Below are 17,789 nucleotides of genomic sequence, written 5' to 3'. Positions count from 1 at the left end.
TCACCAGCACAGACACACACATATATACCCTACCAGCCTCACCGATCCAGTGAGTCACCAGTCCTGAGAGGAGGGGTGAGTCAGTTCTGCTGGGATTACCCAAAGCTGCCTAGGGGTGAAGCACAAGTCTGTGCATCAGCAGGGGTGTGTGTGACAGAGAGAGAGAGGGAATGTCTGTGTGTGTCAGAGGGCCACAGCAAAGGAATTTCTTTTAGTAGATTTTCTTTTCTTGATCAATATATTTTTAATTGAAGTAGAGTTGATTTACAATGTGTTAATTTCTACTTGTACAGCAAAGTGATTCACTTAAATCTATATGTACATTATTTTTAAAATATCCTTTTCCATTATGGTTTATCATAGGATATTGAATATATTTCTCTGTGCTATATAGCGTGTGCTTAGTCACTCAATGCGACTCCATGGACTGTAGCCCGCCAGGCTCCTCTGTCCCTGGGATTCCGAGTGGGTTGCCATTTCCTCTTCTAGGGGATCTCCCTGATCCAGGGTTGACCCTGCATCTCTTGCATTGGCAGACGGATTCTTTACCACTGGTCACCAGGGAAGCCCTGTCTTATATAGTAGGACATCCTTTCATAGATTTTTTTCTGTAGATTATTTTCTGCAAGTGAAAAGAAGAGAAAATAAAGCATCTAGGTCATACCAATTCCAAAGCACGGCTGCTTGAGAGGTGACCGGGCACGGTATGAAGGGCCTGGGGACACTCTTCCAAGCCAACTTCTTAACTGACCCCTCTATGTGCCAGGCTGAGCTCCGCTCATTATACACGTTTGCACATTTAAATCTTCAATTGGTCAGGGAGATCTTATTTCCTCATTTGACAGATGAGGAAACTGAGGCCCAGCAGAGTGACAGCTATTATGTAACAGAGACTTTGTCCTGTCCAGTCTCTTTTCCTGGCTTAGGAGGGCAAGGGGCCACCTCTCCCCTAGGACTGAGGCTGAGGCAAAGCTAGTTCTGTCTTCTCCTCAACTTTCAGGCCCGTGATCAGAATCTAGCAGAGAACAGGGGGAATATGAATTCAGCAGTGTTAACAACATATGGTTTTGTTTTAGAGATTTCTCCTTGCTGGAGCTGCTGCAGAACTTACTCTTTCCTCATGCCTGTCCCGTGAGGGTTGGAAGGGCCTGTTGGATTCCACCACGCGGAGGGGGTGTCCTGTGTGTTTCCAAGGGCTGGGCTGGGCCGTGCCTGGCAAAGCAAGCTTCCAAAAGCCCAGTTTCCTGGGCCCTTTGATGATTTTATCAGTCAGCTGGAACTCAAGGTATTTTATCCGACTCTTGCCAAGAGGCCAGAGAGGCTGGTACCTACCACATACCATCTCTGGGAGCAGTTTCCATAGAAGGGGTATTCTTGTCTGGGGAATCCCAGGGACAGAGGAGCCTGGCAGGCTACAGTCCATGGAGTCGCATTGAGTGACTAAGCACACGCTATATAACACAGAGAAATATATTCAATATCCTATGATAAACCATAATGGAAAAGGATATTTTAAAAATAATGTACATATAGATTTAAGTGAATCACTTTGCTGTACAAGTAGAAATTAACACATTGTAAATCAACTCTACTTCAATTAAAAATATATTGATCAAGAAAAGAAAATCTACTAAAAGAAATTCCTTTGCTGTGGCCCTCTGACACACACAGACATTCCCTCTCTCTCTCTGTCACACACACCCCTGCTGATGCACAGACTTGTGCTTCACCCCTAGGCAGCTTTGGGTAATCCCAGCAGAACTGACTCACCCCTCCTCTCAGGACTGGTGACTCACTGGATCGGTGAGGCTGGTAGGGTATATATGTGTGTGTCTGTGCTGGTGAGCCCTGTGGAAGGGATTGTGTGGTCAGAGAGAGATGAGGTTTTGCCAGATCCAGCGAGACAGCATTATGTGAGAGGCTCTGAGAAGTACAGGGCAGTGGTTATTCTGGTTTCAAAACTGGATCTCTTCCAATGGTGGGCGTGGTCATCACCGTGTATAATTACAAGTAAATGTGAGTTCCTTTGTGAGAATCCTGTGTGCAGAGGCCCCAAAGGCTGGCGAATCAGCTGCCAGGGCTGCAGAGAAAATTGGGCATTGCACCAGCCCAGAGGGAAGCAGTCCAGGGTGATGAGGAGGCTCCTCTGCCAAGGGCTGCAGGGAGCTTCTGTTAGGGCTGGTTTGCCTTTGTCACTAAAAGGCCTGGGGAACCTCAACCACTTGCCTGGGAGAAGGTGCTTTCCTGAAACCGGCTGTCCTCCAGCAGACCGGCTGGAGAAGCAGTCTACCCACTTGGCTGCTGGAAGGGTGCACAAGTTTTCTCTCAAGAGCCCAGAGCTCAGCGCCCCAATGGAAATTCGATAGTGCAGGAAATTAACAATTTCCAGGAAGGGCTGTCTCTTCCCTCTCTTCTCCACTGGCATGGTTTCATGAAACTCTTGCATCAGCAACCCGTGAGCTAGAAAAGAATGCCTGTGTCCCCCATTTCACCCAAGGGTACAGAAAGCAAAGCCCAGTGCTGTTAGTCTATGAAACACATTCAGACTTAGATGAGGAAGACTAATCAGAAAGAAAGGCTGTTGCAGTCAGGGGAATTCTCCGGTCTCAGAAAGCTGCAACAGTCTCAAAATCAAACAAAAAGGACTTTGTGTGTGTGTTTAATAGAGTAAAGGAGGGGCAACAGAGATAAGCAGAATGTTTGGAGGGGAAGCCAGACAAACAAGGGGAAACGAATGGGGTCGGATAGGAAACAGTCATGCTGGAGTCAGCAGATTCTCAGGAGAAGCTGATAAGGGGGGCCCGGTCCATTTTTTTCTGTGTTGGCTTAGGCTTGGAGGCAAGAGAGAAACCTGATAAAGTTTGGTCAAGCAGAGGGTAAGAAATGGACCCTTGAACAGCTGGTCAAGGACAAGAATAGATGAAGGAGGAGGAGTAAAGTTGGTGAATACAAAACCAAGCCAAGTGGAGGCTGATTCCACAAAATCAGGCGTGCCTGGGAAGTCCACTCCCGAAGCACTTGGTGCACAGGGCTCAGTCCTCAAATATGAAAACATACTCATGGCGGCCAATGCAATTCACACATCCTTCATCCTCTCCAGGAAATTTAGAAAGTGGGGAGCAATAGGCAGTCCCCAGAAGATTCTGAGGGGGAGAGAGGTAGGTCCTTCAAATGCAACCCCTACCCCTTATAAAACGGATATGTGGCCCTCAAGATCAACATCAGTGCTGACTTTAAAAAAGAAGCTGGCACCCAGATGATGGGAAAGTACTGACAGCATTGGCTCATACCGCCTGTCAGCAAACCTTCTGGTCATGGAATCTTTGGCTATGAAAGGACCCCAGTGGTCACCACCCCCCATCTCTGAGCCCCCTTTGGCAGAGGGACCCCAAACTGGCTGGCCCTCAATCATTAAAGACCAAACACTTTCTGACCTACGGAGCCTTGGCTGCACAGCCCAGAATCTGTATTTTTAACACACTACCCAAGTGATTCTGATACTCAGCCAAGCTGGGGAACTCCTGACCCCTTGAACGCAACCAGTGGTGCTGGACCCAGCTCCAGCCACTATTTAATAATTTTTCATGGTGAATTAAAATCTGTGCCCCTTCAAATCTGCCACTAGTTCCTTTTCTCCCTCTGAAGCAACACAGAATGAATACATTTCCTCTTCTCCAGTACAATCCTGCAAACACTTGAAGTTAGTACTACTTGCCCAATATCCTTCTCTTGCTTCCCCAGTGGCTCAGCTGTTAAAGAACCCATGTGCCAATGCAGCTCAACAGACATGGGTTCAATCCCTGGGTTGGGAAGATTCTCTGGAGAAGGAAATGGCAACCCACTCCAGTATTCTTGCCTGGGAAAGCCCAAGAAGAGAGGAACCTGGCTGCCTACAGTCCATGCAGTCCATGCAGTCGCAAAGAGTCAGACAGGATGCAGCATGCGCACATGCTCATCCTATTATCCAAGGGAAAATGCCTGTTTTCCTTTTTTTGCCTCTGTTTTCTTTGACTATTTCTTACCCATTTTATTTATTTAGTTAGTTTTGATCTAACTCATGAACAAATGAGGGAACCCAATGTATGTTCTTGAAAAATTAGTTCAAAGGAGAATCTGAAAGAACAATTAGGAATACTAAATGGAATTTAAGTTAATATACGCAAAACTGAGAGAGGGAAGACAGTTGATTGCACTTCTACCCCAAGAAATTCATTTGCATATACACAGACAAGAATTATTTGCATTACTATCAACTTCTACATTGCACAGAGCAGTAAATATCCTGAAGACTATGAAAGGATGCTTAGGCACAGACCCTGGCAAGGTGATTAGGTTTCATCTAATTCTGATAGGGACAGAGTAGGATAATCAAATAGCTCTGAAATCCCATTATGAGATTATATCACTAGATAGAGAAGCAACCTTAGGAGGCTTTGGGAGACAACAGTAAGTTAATGATCACTCAAGAAAGCCAGGTTTGCTTAACCACAAAATCAAGCAGGCTTGCTTAGTAACAAAACCAGGCAACAGAAGCATCAGACATTCCCCCAAAACAGTAAAACAAAGGTGGCATGAGGCCTATAACCTGACCAGTGAGTTCAGTAAGTTAATGACTCCTAGGACATGCTCTCTGCACACATAAAGAAGCAGGAGATATTAAGAAGAGGTGGCAAGAATACACGGAAGAACTGTACAAAAAAGATCTTCACGACCAAGATAATCACGATGGTGTGATCACTTGCCTAGAGCCAGACATCCAGGAATGTGAAGTCAAGTAGGCCTTAGAAAGCATCACTACGAACAAAGCTAGTAGAGGTGATGGAATTCCAGTTGAGCTATTTCAAATCTTGAAAGATGATGCTGTGAAAGTGCTGCACTCATTATGCCAGCAAATTTGGAAAACTCAGCAGTGGGCACAGGACTGGAAAAGGTCAGTTTTCATTCCAATCCCAAAGAAAGGCAATGCCAAAGAATGCTCACACTACTGCACAATTGCACTCATCTCACATGCTAGCAAAGTAATGCTCAAAATTCTCCAAGCCAGGCTTCAACAATACGTGAATCATGAACTTCTAGATGTTCAAGCTGGATTTAGAAAAGGCAGAGGAACCAGAGATCAAATTGCCAACACATGTTGGATCATTGAAAAAGCAAGAGAGTTCCAGAAAAAGGTATATTTCTGCTTTATTGACTATGCCAAAGCCTTTGACTATGTGGATCACAATAAACTATGGAAAATTCTGAAAGAGATGGGAATACCAGACCACCTGACCTGCTTCTTGAGAAACCTATATGCAGGTCAGGAAGCAACAGTTAGAACTGGACATGGAACAACAGACTGGTTCCAAATAGGAAAAGGAGTACATCACGGCTGTATATTGTCACCCTGCTTATTTAACTTATATGCAGAATACATCATGCAAAATCCCAGGCTGGATGAAGCACAAGCTGGAATCAAGATTGCCGGGAGAAATATCAATAACCTCAGGTATGCTGATGACACCACCCTTATGGCAGAAAGTGAAGAGGAACCAAAAAGCCTCTTGATGAGGGTCGAAGATGAGAGTGAAGAAGTTGGCTTAAAACTCAACATTCAAAAAAATAAGATCATGGCATCTGGTCCCATCACTTCACAGCAAATAGATGGGGAAACAATGGAAACAGTGAGATACTTATTTTCTTGGGCTCCAAAATCACTACAGATGGTGACAGCAGCCATGACTAAAAGATGCTTGTTCCTTGGAAGGAAAGCTATGACAAACCTAGATAGCATATTAAAAAGCAGGGCCATCATTTTGCCAACAAAGGTCTATATAGTCAAAGCAATGGTTTCTTCCAGTAGTCATGCATGGATGTGAGAGTTGGACCATAAAGAAGGCTGAGCACCGAAGAACTGAGGCTTTCAAACTGTGCTGTTAGAGAAGACTCTTGAGAGTCCCTTGGACTGTAAGGAGATCAAGCCAGTCAATCCTAAAAGAAATCAATTCTGAATATTCATTGGAAGGGCTGATGCTGAAGCTGAAGCTCCAGTACTTTGGCCACCTGATGCAAAGAGTTGACCCATTGGAAAAGACCCTGATGCTGGGAAAGATTGAGGGCAGGAGAAGGGGGTGACAGAGGATGAGATGGTTAGATAGCATCACCGACTCAATGGACATGAGTCTGAGAAACTCCGGGAGATGGTGAGGCTTGGTGTGCTGCAGTCCATGGGGTCACAAAGAATCGGACTTAGGGACTGAACAACAAAGAGACAATGGGACACAGAGAGGTATCTGATCTCTAGGCCTCGCAGGTCCTCACCACACTGAGCCTATAATCTTTGCAGATATCTCTGGTGATTGTTGTGTTCTGGAAACAGGTCCTTTATCTAAATTCTTCAGGCCATTATCAGGAAGGTCAGTTTCTTCCTGAGTCTCCTGGGCCTCCATTGTTTTCAGCTCAAAATAATCCACATGCCAAATAAGACATTTTGAGGTGGCAAATTTTGCTCCCTTAAATAAGAAATAATTTTTTAGTATTCCGCCATTCACTGTTTGGAACATACGTATAGTGAAAAATCATTAGTGTTTACTTGAAATTCAAATTTAGCTGGGTGTTTTACTGAATGAAATTTCGTGTGCCTGACACCCAGTGAAGCCAAACAAATCAAAATAGTTTGGAGCAGAGGAAGGTTTATTGCAGGGTCATGCAAGGAGACCAGGGTGTCTCATTGTTAAAAAGCCCTTAACTCACTTAAGGAATTCAGCAAAGCACCTTTAAAGGCAAGCTGAGAGAGGGGCATGGTTAGCTGTTGCAAACTTTTTGGTGTTGGAATCCTTTCTTAGCTGTCCATATAGGTCAGGTCAAGATGTTCCCATAATCCTTCAATGAAACAAATGTTATTCTCTGTTCCCCAACTTTTTATCTCTATGTGAATGGACTCTTTTAGGTCAGAGCCCTGAGACTAGGCTCCCCTATATATTTCAGGCTATAGGCAACATTTTTTTTTTTTTTAAACAAAAGGTGCAGAACCAGCATGAGTAAGCACAGGCAACACAACAGATCTAATATGGAATTAGATTTGTTCTTCCCTATTACAGGTGGATGTATTTTTATTTGCCAAATCTGACCCTGCTATCTGTGATCATACAGCTAACTAGTAGCAGTGTGTAGCCTTCTGATTGTAACATGCCTCTGGTAACTTGGAATCCTTGTTCGGCCCCAAATTAGTTGAGCAACACTGGGTGATGTCATCTAACCTCTCAGTTGCTCAGTTTTCCCATCTGTCAAATGGGGTCTATAGCAGAGAAACCACCTTCTTACAGAGCTGATTTCGTCTCCTCCAGCTCTCTCCCCTTCTAACTCACAGGGTGTTTCCTGGAGAGTCAGGATAGCCCCAGCCTTGGGTTTCCGCCAGCCTTCTTCAGCAAGTGGGAAGCCGGCTAAAGTGAGACTGGATTTGAGTCCCCGCTTTTCCACCGGCATGCCCGGGGTGCTCGCAGCCGGCCGGCTCGGCCATCCCGGGCGCCGTCCGCAGGTGGCAGCACCGGCCCCGCGGGCCACCGCCGTCCGGCTGGCGCTGTGCAGGCCGCGGACCGCCAGGGTCCCGGGTGGGGCGCCGAGCAGGCCGGGAGCGGCCAGGCCACGCCCGCAGGGCGGAGGGCGCTGCGGGACCCGGTGAATCATCGCCGGCGGCGGCAGCTCACAGTCCCGCTGCCGCACGCCGAAACCTGGCCGCGCCCCTGCCGAGCGCCGCTCATCGCCGCAGCCGAGACCCTCTCTCGCTCGCCCGGCGGCAGCGCGGGCACCGGGCCAACCATGGCGGGCATCGCGGCCAAGCTGGCGAAGGACCGGGAGGCGGCCGAGGGGCTGGGCTCGCACGAGAGGGCGGTCAAATACCTCAACCAGGACTACGCGGCGCTGCGGGACGAGTGCCTGGAGGCCGGGGCGCTGTTCCAGGACCCCTCCTTCCCGGCCCTGCCTTCCTCCCTGGGCTTCAAGGAGTTGGGACCCTACTCCAGCAAGACCCGGGGCATCGAGTGGAAGCGGCCCACGGTAGGGAGCGCGCCTGGGGCGGGATGCAGGGCCCGGAGGCGCTGCGGCCCGGCCTCGGAGCTGGGGAGAACGCGGCCCCGCGCGCGGGGAGCCCGATCCGGGGCTCCGCTGGCGCGGGGTCGCCCGAGTCCCATCTGTCACCCACGGGGCCCTTAGGACGTGCCCACAGATGCCACTAGCAGGCCCGCTGGCAAAAACTCAAAAACGCGGGTGACATAAGGGGGCCTGGAGGAAACTGCCGGGCGGGCCCGAGAGAAGCGAGGCCACGGGTTGGGGTGGGCGTGGGTGTTACAGAATTTCGCGGGGAAAGTTGGTCTCTAACTTGGTTCTCTCTGCTTCAGGGAGAAAGTCCACGCATGGCCTGGACGTTTGTGGCTAGGGATTGTCTCTTGAAGTGATGGTTAGATTTATCCACTCAGTTTCCTGTTTATTTTTCCAGATGGGAACTGGCAAGACAGCTCCCTGTAGTATTTACCCTGGTGATTATCAAAAGGACAGGGGAGATGCAGCCAGGAGCCGCTTCCTGCTCCTCACCCGGGAATCTCCCGGCCTCCTCTGAGCTCCCTTTTCCCACCGGCCCTGGATCTCTGTCCTCCGTGCCCTGGCAGGCCTTGGGTGCAGTTTGCTTCCCTGATCAGTTTGTACATCCTGTGTCCCTGGGATCCCTCCTGGCCCCACCTCCTATGGGACAGACACCTCTCTGACCTTCCCCCACCACACCCCAAGGAGGCCTCCTGGGAAATCCAGCCTCTAGATTCCTGTTAGGAAAATAAGCATTCCTGTCCTGCTTCCCCCCTCTTCCGCCCCACCCCCATCAGCTGGTCACCTTCTGTTACCCCAAACCCAGCCTGCAGGCAGCAAGTGCAATAGTAGGTACCCTTGGCCCAGAGCACTCGAGTTCATTTCTTGCTAACTTGAGTGAGGTGTTTAACCTCTGTGCCTCCATTTCTTTATCTAAAAGAGAGAGTTTCCTCTCTCCACTGACTCACCAAGCCCAGCACCTTTTAGTTTCTCAAGGGCACCCTGCTCTTTCCTGCCTCACTGGCCAGAGATGCTCTTTCTTAGTTTTCTGGAATCTGGCTCACTCATTCTTTGGGACTTAGGTGTCCCCTCCCCAAAGAGATTTTGTCCTGACCATTCATTGCAGCCCCCCTTCTCATCTTGTCATTCTTTATCATGAACTCTGCTAATTTCCTTTACAGCATTTCACAGTTCGTACACATAATTACATATATTTGTTTGTCCTTCCTACTGAACTGCAGGGACCTGTGTGTATTGTTCACCAGTCAATCCCTGGTGCAGTGTATGCTTTCATTTGTTCATTCATTTATTTAACAGTATTTGTTGAGTGCCTGTTAAATGTCAGGCACTGTCTTAAATGCTTGGGATACATCTGTGAACAAAAAGACTCTTCGTGGAATGAATGGATGAGTGCAAGACTGTAATGAGCCTCAAACAAAATTACGACTGTGGAAGTGATAAACGAGAATGTAATTGCCTTATGTTTGTATAGTACTTGACAGTTTGTGAAGTGAATTTATACACTTCTTTCCTTATTCTTTCATTCATTCAATAAGCTTATATTGAACACCTACTGTATGCCAGGCATAGTGCATATTGGTTTTTGCCTCTGAAGGCATCAGGAGTTAGACAGACAGGTCACCCATCAGTTGGGAATGCCTGTAGGATTTCCAGATGGGAAAATGGAAATCTAAGCCCATTTTAGAGCCCCAGGTTAGGGCGGGACAGGGTATGAACTGAACAACCAATGGGGAGGGCAACAGGTATAGACCCATTCAGCAGTTGAAGAAACTGAGGCTTGAGAAGGTAAATATTTGCTGTTACAGGTGTCTGGGGCTGGAGCCAGGACTGTCTGCCTGTGGGTGTTTAGAGTCCACAGCTCGCAGCCACTCTCTCTGCCTTCTCAAACAGCTGTAGTTCAGATCAAGCGAGACAAACAAAAATGTATCCACTGGATCTAGACAAAAGCAAGCCACTGGTGACTTTAACAGAGCGATTGCCATGGGGTAGAACGAGATGGTTAGGTAGCCTCACCAACTCCATGCACATGAATGTGAGTAAACTCTGGGAGATAATGGAGGACAGAGGAGCCTGGTATGCTGCAGTCCATGGGGTCAAAAAGAGTTGGACACAACTTAGTGACTTGACAGCAAGAACCGAATTGCAGTGGGTAGGAGCCCGACGGCTGTAGACCCCAAAGTAAGGAACCAGAAATGAAGAGCGTGCTCATGTAATTCCAGAAGTGTTCTTGTGAAAGGAGAGGAGGGAAAGTGGCAGGGAGAGTGGGACCTGGGACTTGAGAGGTTGTTTTTTTCAGATGAGAATAGTTGGAATGTTTTATATGTCAAGTCCCAGGCTTCCCTGGTGGTTCAGTGGTAAAGAATCCACCTGCAATGCAGGATCCGCAGGAGATGCAGGTTCGATCCCTGGGTCGGGAAGATTCCCTGGTGCGGGGCATGGCAACCCACTCCAGTATTCTTGCCTGGAGAATCCCATGGACAGAGAAGCCTGGTGGGCTACAGTCCAAAGGGTCACAAAGAGTCAGATATGACTGAGCAGGCACACAAGCATATGTCAAGCCCCAGAGAGAAAGGAACTGAAGAGAAAAGGAGGCCCCGAGGAAGTGAGAGGAGGGAGGGGAGCGGGCCAGCCCTGCAGCCAAAGGGCTGCCCTTCCTCAGAGGGGGTTTCCCAACACCCTTTCCCAACAGAGGGTTCCACAGATGGGAAGAGGACACGGCTAAAGTCACTGTGGGCTGGTCACTGTCAAGGATGGCACCAGTCAGGCTGGAGCGAGGGCAGACATGGCAGTCCCCACCTTGCCCTGACAGGTGCAGGCCTATGGCCTGTTAGGAACCAGGCCACACAGCAAAAGGAGAGCAGCAGATGAGCGAGCAAAGCTTATCAGTGTTTACAGCAGCTCCCCATCGTTCGCATTACCCCCTGAGCTCAGTCTCCTGGCATATCAGTGGCGGCATAATAAATGTAACATGCTTGAATCATCCCCAAACCATTTCCCCACCCCCACCCCATCCGTGGGAAAATTTATCTTCCACAAAACCAGTCCCTAGTGCCAAAAAGGTTGGGGACCACTGATCTAAGGCCTCTGAGAGCTTTATGACTTGTTTACACTCAGCTAGCTGAATTCAGCCTCAAACCTGCATCTCCTGCCTCCAAGTTCAGTGATTATGATACTCCTTCAATAACTATAATAGTCGGTAGCTTATATAGTGCTTACCAAGGCACACGTACATAGTCATCTCATTTAACCTTCAGATGTCGTAGGTACACTTGTCATCACCATCCCCATTATACAGATGAGGAAACTGAGTCTTAAGGAGGTGAAGTAACTTGCTAGGGTCATAGAACCCACTGTATAAGAAGTGGCAGAGCTAGGAGTCACACTCCAGCTAACTCCAAAGCCCAGGCTCTCAACCCCTTTCCTGAGACTGTGATGTTCTGTATTTAATTCGTGCCCTTTATGCTGTGTACCAGTTTCAATTTCCTGAAGCATCTCTAAGAGCCACTCTAAACTTTGCCTTCTTTGGAGAGGCTGCCAAAGGTGTGAAAAATTTCTCAAAAATAATGGAAAAACCCTTCTGGGATAAGTGCCTGGCGCACCGAGAATTATCAATATGATTTCTAGGCTCCCAGCACCAAGTTCTGTGTATTCCATCAACAGGATAAGAGCTTGGCTGGCAGGCCTTGGACAAAGCTGGCTTCGTCTGCCTCAGCAAAAAAAGCATTCTCACTGTGCCTGTCTTCCCCGAGACAGACCCACCCAAACAGGGAAGGGACAATGCAGGCATGAGAGGAGTGTGCTCTGCTGTGGATTCCAGAAGGGTCTACAGTCTAAGCCACGATGGACAGGGGCTAGATCCTGGCCTCACCCAGGAAACGCTTCTGCTTGACAGAGGGGGTGCCCACCGGGCGCTCTGGGGTGGAGCTTCTCCAAATCAAAGGGTCCCAGCCAAGGGAAGGCCAGATTTATGCTCTGTGCTTCCTCTGTGGTTTTGGGTGGGGCTCTTCAGAATCAGGAAGCATGCTCAGAGAGGGCAGCAGAGGGGCCAACCCTGTCCAAGGTTGGCTTCCAGTAGGCGACCTGTGGGACAGCCCTTTTTGGCTTGTTAGTAATCATTTAGAGGCAGTTCAGGAGGGGAGGGAGTGTACAGATTACAGCAGTCAAATCCCATTGCTGTCTGCAGCCATGAACGATGCATCTTGGGACACGTGGCTTCATCTCTTAGCCTGTCTCCTCACCTGTAAAATGGGGTTGTTGCCCATTCATGTTCCTGAGATAAAGCACCACACACTGCATTGACATACAGCGGGCTCACAGTGTGTGGACCCCCCACCCCAAGTATCATGGCCTATGGGCAAATCCAGAAAGCTAGACACCTTCCCCTATCCTCAAGAAGCGTAAGTGTTAGGAAGACATAGTGGTATCCAGCACCATGCACAGCGCACATCTAGCTGCTGAATTGCAGAGGATAGATACTCTGGGATTCAGGATGGAAAGGATGGGTGAGGGCCAGACTGTGAAGGAGGGCTTCATGGAGTTGGTGGCAGTGGGTCTTGAGATATGATAAGATGTAAAAAGGAGAGAACTGGGTGGGAGAGGAGAAATCCCATGCAGGAACAGAGGAGAGGGGCGGGCATGGTGGGCAGGGCAACTCCAGAGTGTGGACCATCTCCAGGCCCCCAGAGGAGGCTGGACTTGGCACTGCCCTGGCCCTAGGAAGTGGTGTGATGAAGTAGGCTCCAGGCAGTGTGGGGTATTGGGATCTGGTGGAGCAGTATGATCCCCTACCACCTATCAGGACCCACAGAGCAGGAGTCAGAGCAGGACCCCATGGCAGTCTAACGGCCAGGCGTTCCCTAGAGGAGAGGAGAAAGACAGAGGGGTCTGGGGCATCTGTTGGAAACTGAGGTGTCTTAACTACAAAAGTATATGGCATATACATTGACAGTACTTTGTGGGTCTCATTTTCAGGAGATTTGCGATGATCCCCAATTTATTACTGGAGGAGCCACTCGCACAGACATCTGCCAAGGAGCCCTAGGTAAGTGATGGCATCTAAGCAGACTACAGGGGCCTGTCTACACAGCTGTGGGTAGAAAGAGTAAGGGATGAGTTATGATTCCGCTCTCTTGCTAAACCCTTTGGCAATTTCCATTTCCAGAAGCTTCCTTGAATGTCTTGTCCCCTTAGGATCCTGTGGTGTGGTAGACAGACAGAGGTTCAGTGAGGACCCCTGTGTCCCCTGCACCAGACTGGGCTGTTTGTTGCTGTTGTCATTTTAAAGAGTTGAGATTATTATTATTATTTACTATGTATTTTTGTGCTGGGTCTCAGTTGCAGCATATGGACTTTTCAATCTTTGTTGCAGCATGCGGGATCTTTAGTTGTGGCACATGGGTTCTAGTTCCTTGACCAGGGATCAAACCTGGGCCCCTGCCCTGCAGTGCAAATGAGAAATCTTAGCCTCTGGAACACCAGGGAAGTGCTGGGCTAGTTGCTGAAGTTACAAAGATGCTCCCACTGGGGCACAGAGGAGCTCCTAGATCTCAGCCACCCTTAGTGGCCCACGGAGCAGTCAGGCTCCAGGCTGAGGACCAGTTAGGAGGACTCCCCTGGGTCAGCTGCAGCACTGAGACATCAGTTCTCTGTGGTTCAGGGATGGGATGGTGACTCATTGTAAAGGAAGAGGAAACCCTAGTAGTCACTGCTGGGAGGAAGTTAACGTACCAGGGTGTCCTCAGTGTTTGCAGGGCGAGCTCACCATGGTATCACAACAGTGGGCATGGCGCTGTTGTCACAGAGGCAACTGTAATGTTGACTTAAGTAATTTTAACTGGAGTAACTGAGTTGTGAGGCTCTCTGAAGCCGGGCTCTGATTTCTGAGACTGGAACATACAGGCTGCTTTGACATGACATGAAAGCACCTGAGTTTTATTTTTTATTTTTTTATTGATTTTATTGAAGGATAGTTGATTCACAGTGTTGTGCTAATTTCTGCTGTACAGCAGTGACTCAGTTATACATATACATGTTCTTTTTCACACTCCTTTTCATTATGGTTTATCACAGGACCTTGAATACAGTTACCTGTGCTCTACAGTAGGACCTCGTTGATTATTGCCCCCCAGGGTTTCTTTGAAGAAGTTTTAGCAAAGGAGCCTGGGACTGCTGTTTAAGGTTCTCATAGAATCCACTCTTATTATGTTTTACTCCTAGTAGGTATGAGCCTATGACCACTGGAGCAGCTTACTTGCTGTGATAAACCAAAACCTTACTTTGAGACATCAGATTCAACTTGTTTTCCAGACTAGCCCATCAGTAGCAGAGTTAATCATCTTTGAATTGTGCCTTCTTTCCTGGCCCACCCAGCAGAGGTTCTGTCCTGGGAGTGACTTGCTTAAGGTCATCCCACAGCTGAAGCGAGGGCCTGGAATGCAAATGCAGACGATCTGTGTTTAACCCCTGAGCTAGACTCCCTAGAAGGGACATGGAAAGTTTTCAACCTCTGAGGGATGTCGGGGCAGCTCTGTGAATCATTAAGACGTTAAGACAGGGTATGCTGGGAGCCCCTTGGGAAATGGAGAACATGACTCAGAGCTAGGCATGCAAACTCCACTATCTGAGCTCAGCATCTGTGTGCAAATTCCTGAGATGCCAGAGCACACTCTTACCTAAAGAATACCTACCTCCCATTTCCTGCCTTCTCTCCCTCACAAAAGATAGACCCAGGGGCCCTTAGGCACCTAAGGTGGGTACTCCAGAAAAGTCCATTGGTTAGAGAAAATGAAAGTTAATTGAGCTAGAAATTGATGGAGATTACAACTAACCACAGGGGTTTTAGAAAAATCTGGGAACAGAAATGGCAACAGTCATATCTGGGCTAAATTCCACACCTGGGCTAAATATCCACTTCAGAGCTTAATGACCTCTTAAGGACCAAACTGCAAGATGTAAGTCCTGTTGGAATACTGTCAGGCCATTTGGAGAGGAGACACAAAAAGTTTACATTCCTGGGGTAAAAATCCACATGATATGCACCAAATTAAATAAAAACAAGTTTAAGTTAAAGTCCTTTCAAAATTTCTCAGTAATTAGGTGTCATTTCTAAGTTTTGTTGGTTTGTTGGGTTTTTTTTACACCACATTGGCCATTTTGTTCTCTTGGCCTTATGTACTGGAGGATCCTGATTTGATTATGCACTGTGAAATGTGGTGAACTGAACTCTCACCCTGATTCTGGCATCTGGGCAGAGGGTGGGTGTGGGGTGGTGGCTGTCACCAGGTCCCCAAAGGTTCAGAAGCATCAGGAACAAAGGGCAGCAACACCTGCCACACGACTAGAGATAGGAGTCGAGGCTCAGCTTGCAGTTGGCTGACCGTGGGCAAGTCATCACTAGGAACCTCAGTCTCTTCTAAAAATGGAAAGTGAGGAGGGTCAGCAGGGTGATCTCAAAGATTTCCCTACTGTGGGGCATTCAACTGTTCTAGAGTCACTCCTCATGCCTGACACTGAGTGGAGGTCTTGGGCTAGGCCACCAGATCTCTTATCTCAGACGAGGAGTGATAACAGCCCCTGTGACCCCGTGTATTCGTGCTAAATCACTTCTGTCCTGTCCAGCTCTTTTCAATCTTATGGACTGTAGCCCTCCAGACTCCTCTGCCCTTGGGATTTCATAGGCAAGAATACTGGACTGGGTTGCCATGCCCTCCTCCAGAGGATCTTCCTGACCCAGGGATCGAACCTGTGTCTCTTATGTCTCCTGCACTGGCAGGCAGGTTCTTTACCACTAGCACCACCTGGGAAGCCCCTGTGACTAAGAAACAGTGTGCAACTCGTGGAGCATTTTCATCTCGTTATCTCATGTAACAAATATTATTACATGTAATAATGTTATTATCTCATCCAAATAAATATTTTCACCCCACTCTGCAGATAAGAAAGCTGAGGCAGCACGTGGGGACTCCATGCAAGGCCACATAGCTAAAAATGGCCTAAGGAAAGAACTCGAATATTATTTTAAATCTTTCTACATTCTTCTCACTCCCATCACGAGTTGCCATAAGGCTTTGTTGAGGAAATATGGAGGTAACATTCTCAAAGCAAACTGTATTTCCTTACCTGTACTTTTACCCGGAGACTCAGTCAGTTTGCCAGGGAACCTGGGCCGGGGCTGTCCTTGGACTTGTATATCTCCCAGCAGGGCTCCTTTCACAGGGCTGCCTGGCAATAGTTAATCCACAGATTTCTACCACCTTCCCAGAGGGTCAGCTCAAAGCCTCACCAGAGTAATCCTAACTGTTTGTAGGCTGCTCTGATGTGAGCCACCTGCGCTGCAGACCTTGGTTGTGCTAAGCACTGAGTCAGTGAAGAAAAATCTGCCTCTCTGGAGGAAGGGCTAGAGATCCAGGCTGACCTTCAGCCAGGCGGCTCTGCAGCTAAATACAGCCTGGAGTTGCTGCTAGTAGCCTCTTGTGACCTGGTGGCCCCCAGGGCTGGGAGACCCGAGAGCCGAGCTCCTTCTGCCTTGGATTTTCACTGGGCCACTGCTGAGCTTTCACACTGCCCCATTCACATAGCTCCCCACGGTCCCCACTGCCCTCACGGCTCTCAGGGGAAGGTGGCTGCCCTGGCCAGGTGCCCGCAAAGGCCCTCAGCTTCTTGAGGGAGGGCTCCAGGCTGCCAATGCTGAAACCGCACAGCCCCGTGTCTTTGTAACCTGGCCCCCAAAGGTGGATCACCCAGCCTCTACCCTCACCCTATGCTGAGGGTCACACAAGCCCCACAGCACCTGCTGGGAGGTGTCACAGGTGTCTCCCCTCACAGCCGAGCTCAGCAGAGAGTGGGGAGCCCAGAGCCAGTGGGAAAAGCACCAGGAAGGAGGTTTCCAGTTTCGGCTTCCTCTCCTGCTTCCTAGCCCGCGTGACAATGAGCAGGTTATCCAGGCACTCTGAGCCTCAGTTTCCTCTTCTAGAAAATGGGTATCATGATAATACTTCCTTCCCGGGGCCGTGGTGAAAAATGCAATTAATATAGGCAAACACACTTGGGAAATTGTAGAATCCTGAGCAAATTCGGCCTCTTCCTATTTTCCCATTTTTTAAAGGTTATATAATAATCATTTAAAAGTGATTCTTATAATTTTTAAAAGCCACTTTAATAAGCGCCTTAAAAATTTTTAATAGCCTTTATTTGTTGGAACAGTTTTAGATTTACAGAAAAATTGAGATAAGTACAGAGAATTCCATACACACCACCCCCAGTTTCCCTGATTGTTAACTTCTTACATTATTAGTGTGGGACATTTGCTACGATTAATGAACCACTACTGATACATTATCATTAACCAAAGTCCATTCTTTACCTTCCTGAGTTTTTCCCGGGTCATTTTTCTATCCCAGGATCCCATCCAGGACACCACATTGCATTTAGTTGTCACAACTCCTAAGGCTCCTCTTGGCTGTAACAGTTTCTCAGACAGCTTTGATGAGCTTGCCACTTTTCAGGAGTCCTGGGCCAGGATTTTGTAGGACACATTTTTTTAAAGATAGATAGTGCTTATAGTTTAAAAAAAAAATTCAAAAATGAGTGTTGGCTGGTTTGATGGAGAAAATAAATATGTTTCTCCTCTTTCTTAAAACAATGGCTTCACCACCAGCCCAGCACTGCCCCACCCCCCACCCCAGCCTCCTGGGGCAGATGTGTGCAGTCCATGA

At 48.2% G+C, this 17,789-nt stretch overlaps 1 protein-coding gene across 1 annotated transcript in view; it reads left to right on the top strand.

Moving 5' to 3' along the window:
* The first annotated feature begins 7,618 nt into the window (after positions 1 to 7,618).
* CAPN2 (calpain 2) overlaps positions 7,619 to 17,789 on the top strand; it is a 56,687-nt gene continuing 46,516 nt past the window's right edge. The window contains exons 1-2 of the mRNA XM_040263693.1: positions 7,619 to 8,034; positions 13,048 to 13,117. Coding sequence (XP_040119627.1) covers positions 7,798 to 8,034; positions 13,048 to 13,117 — 307 coding nt within the window. The 5' untranslated portion in view covers positions 7,619 to 7,797. The remainder of the gene's footprint in view (positions 8,035 to 13,047; positions 13,118 to 17,789) is intronic.

Source organism: Oryx dammah, unplaced genomic scaffold (genome assembly GCF_014754425.2).
Source record: "Oryx dammah isolate SB20612 unplaced genomic scaffold, SCBI_Odam_1.1 HiC_scaffold_21, whole genome shotgun sequence".
NCBI classification, from domain to species: Eukaryota; Metazoa; Chordata; class Mammalia; order Artiodactyla; family Bovidae; genus Oryx; species Oryx dammah.
This window is presented reverse-complemented; position numbering and strand designations above follow the sequence as displayed.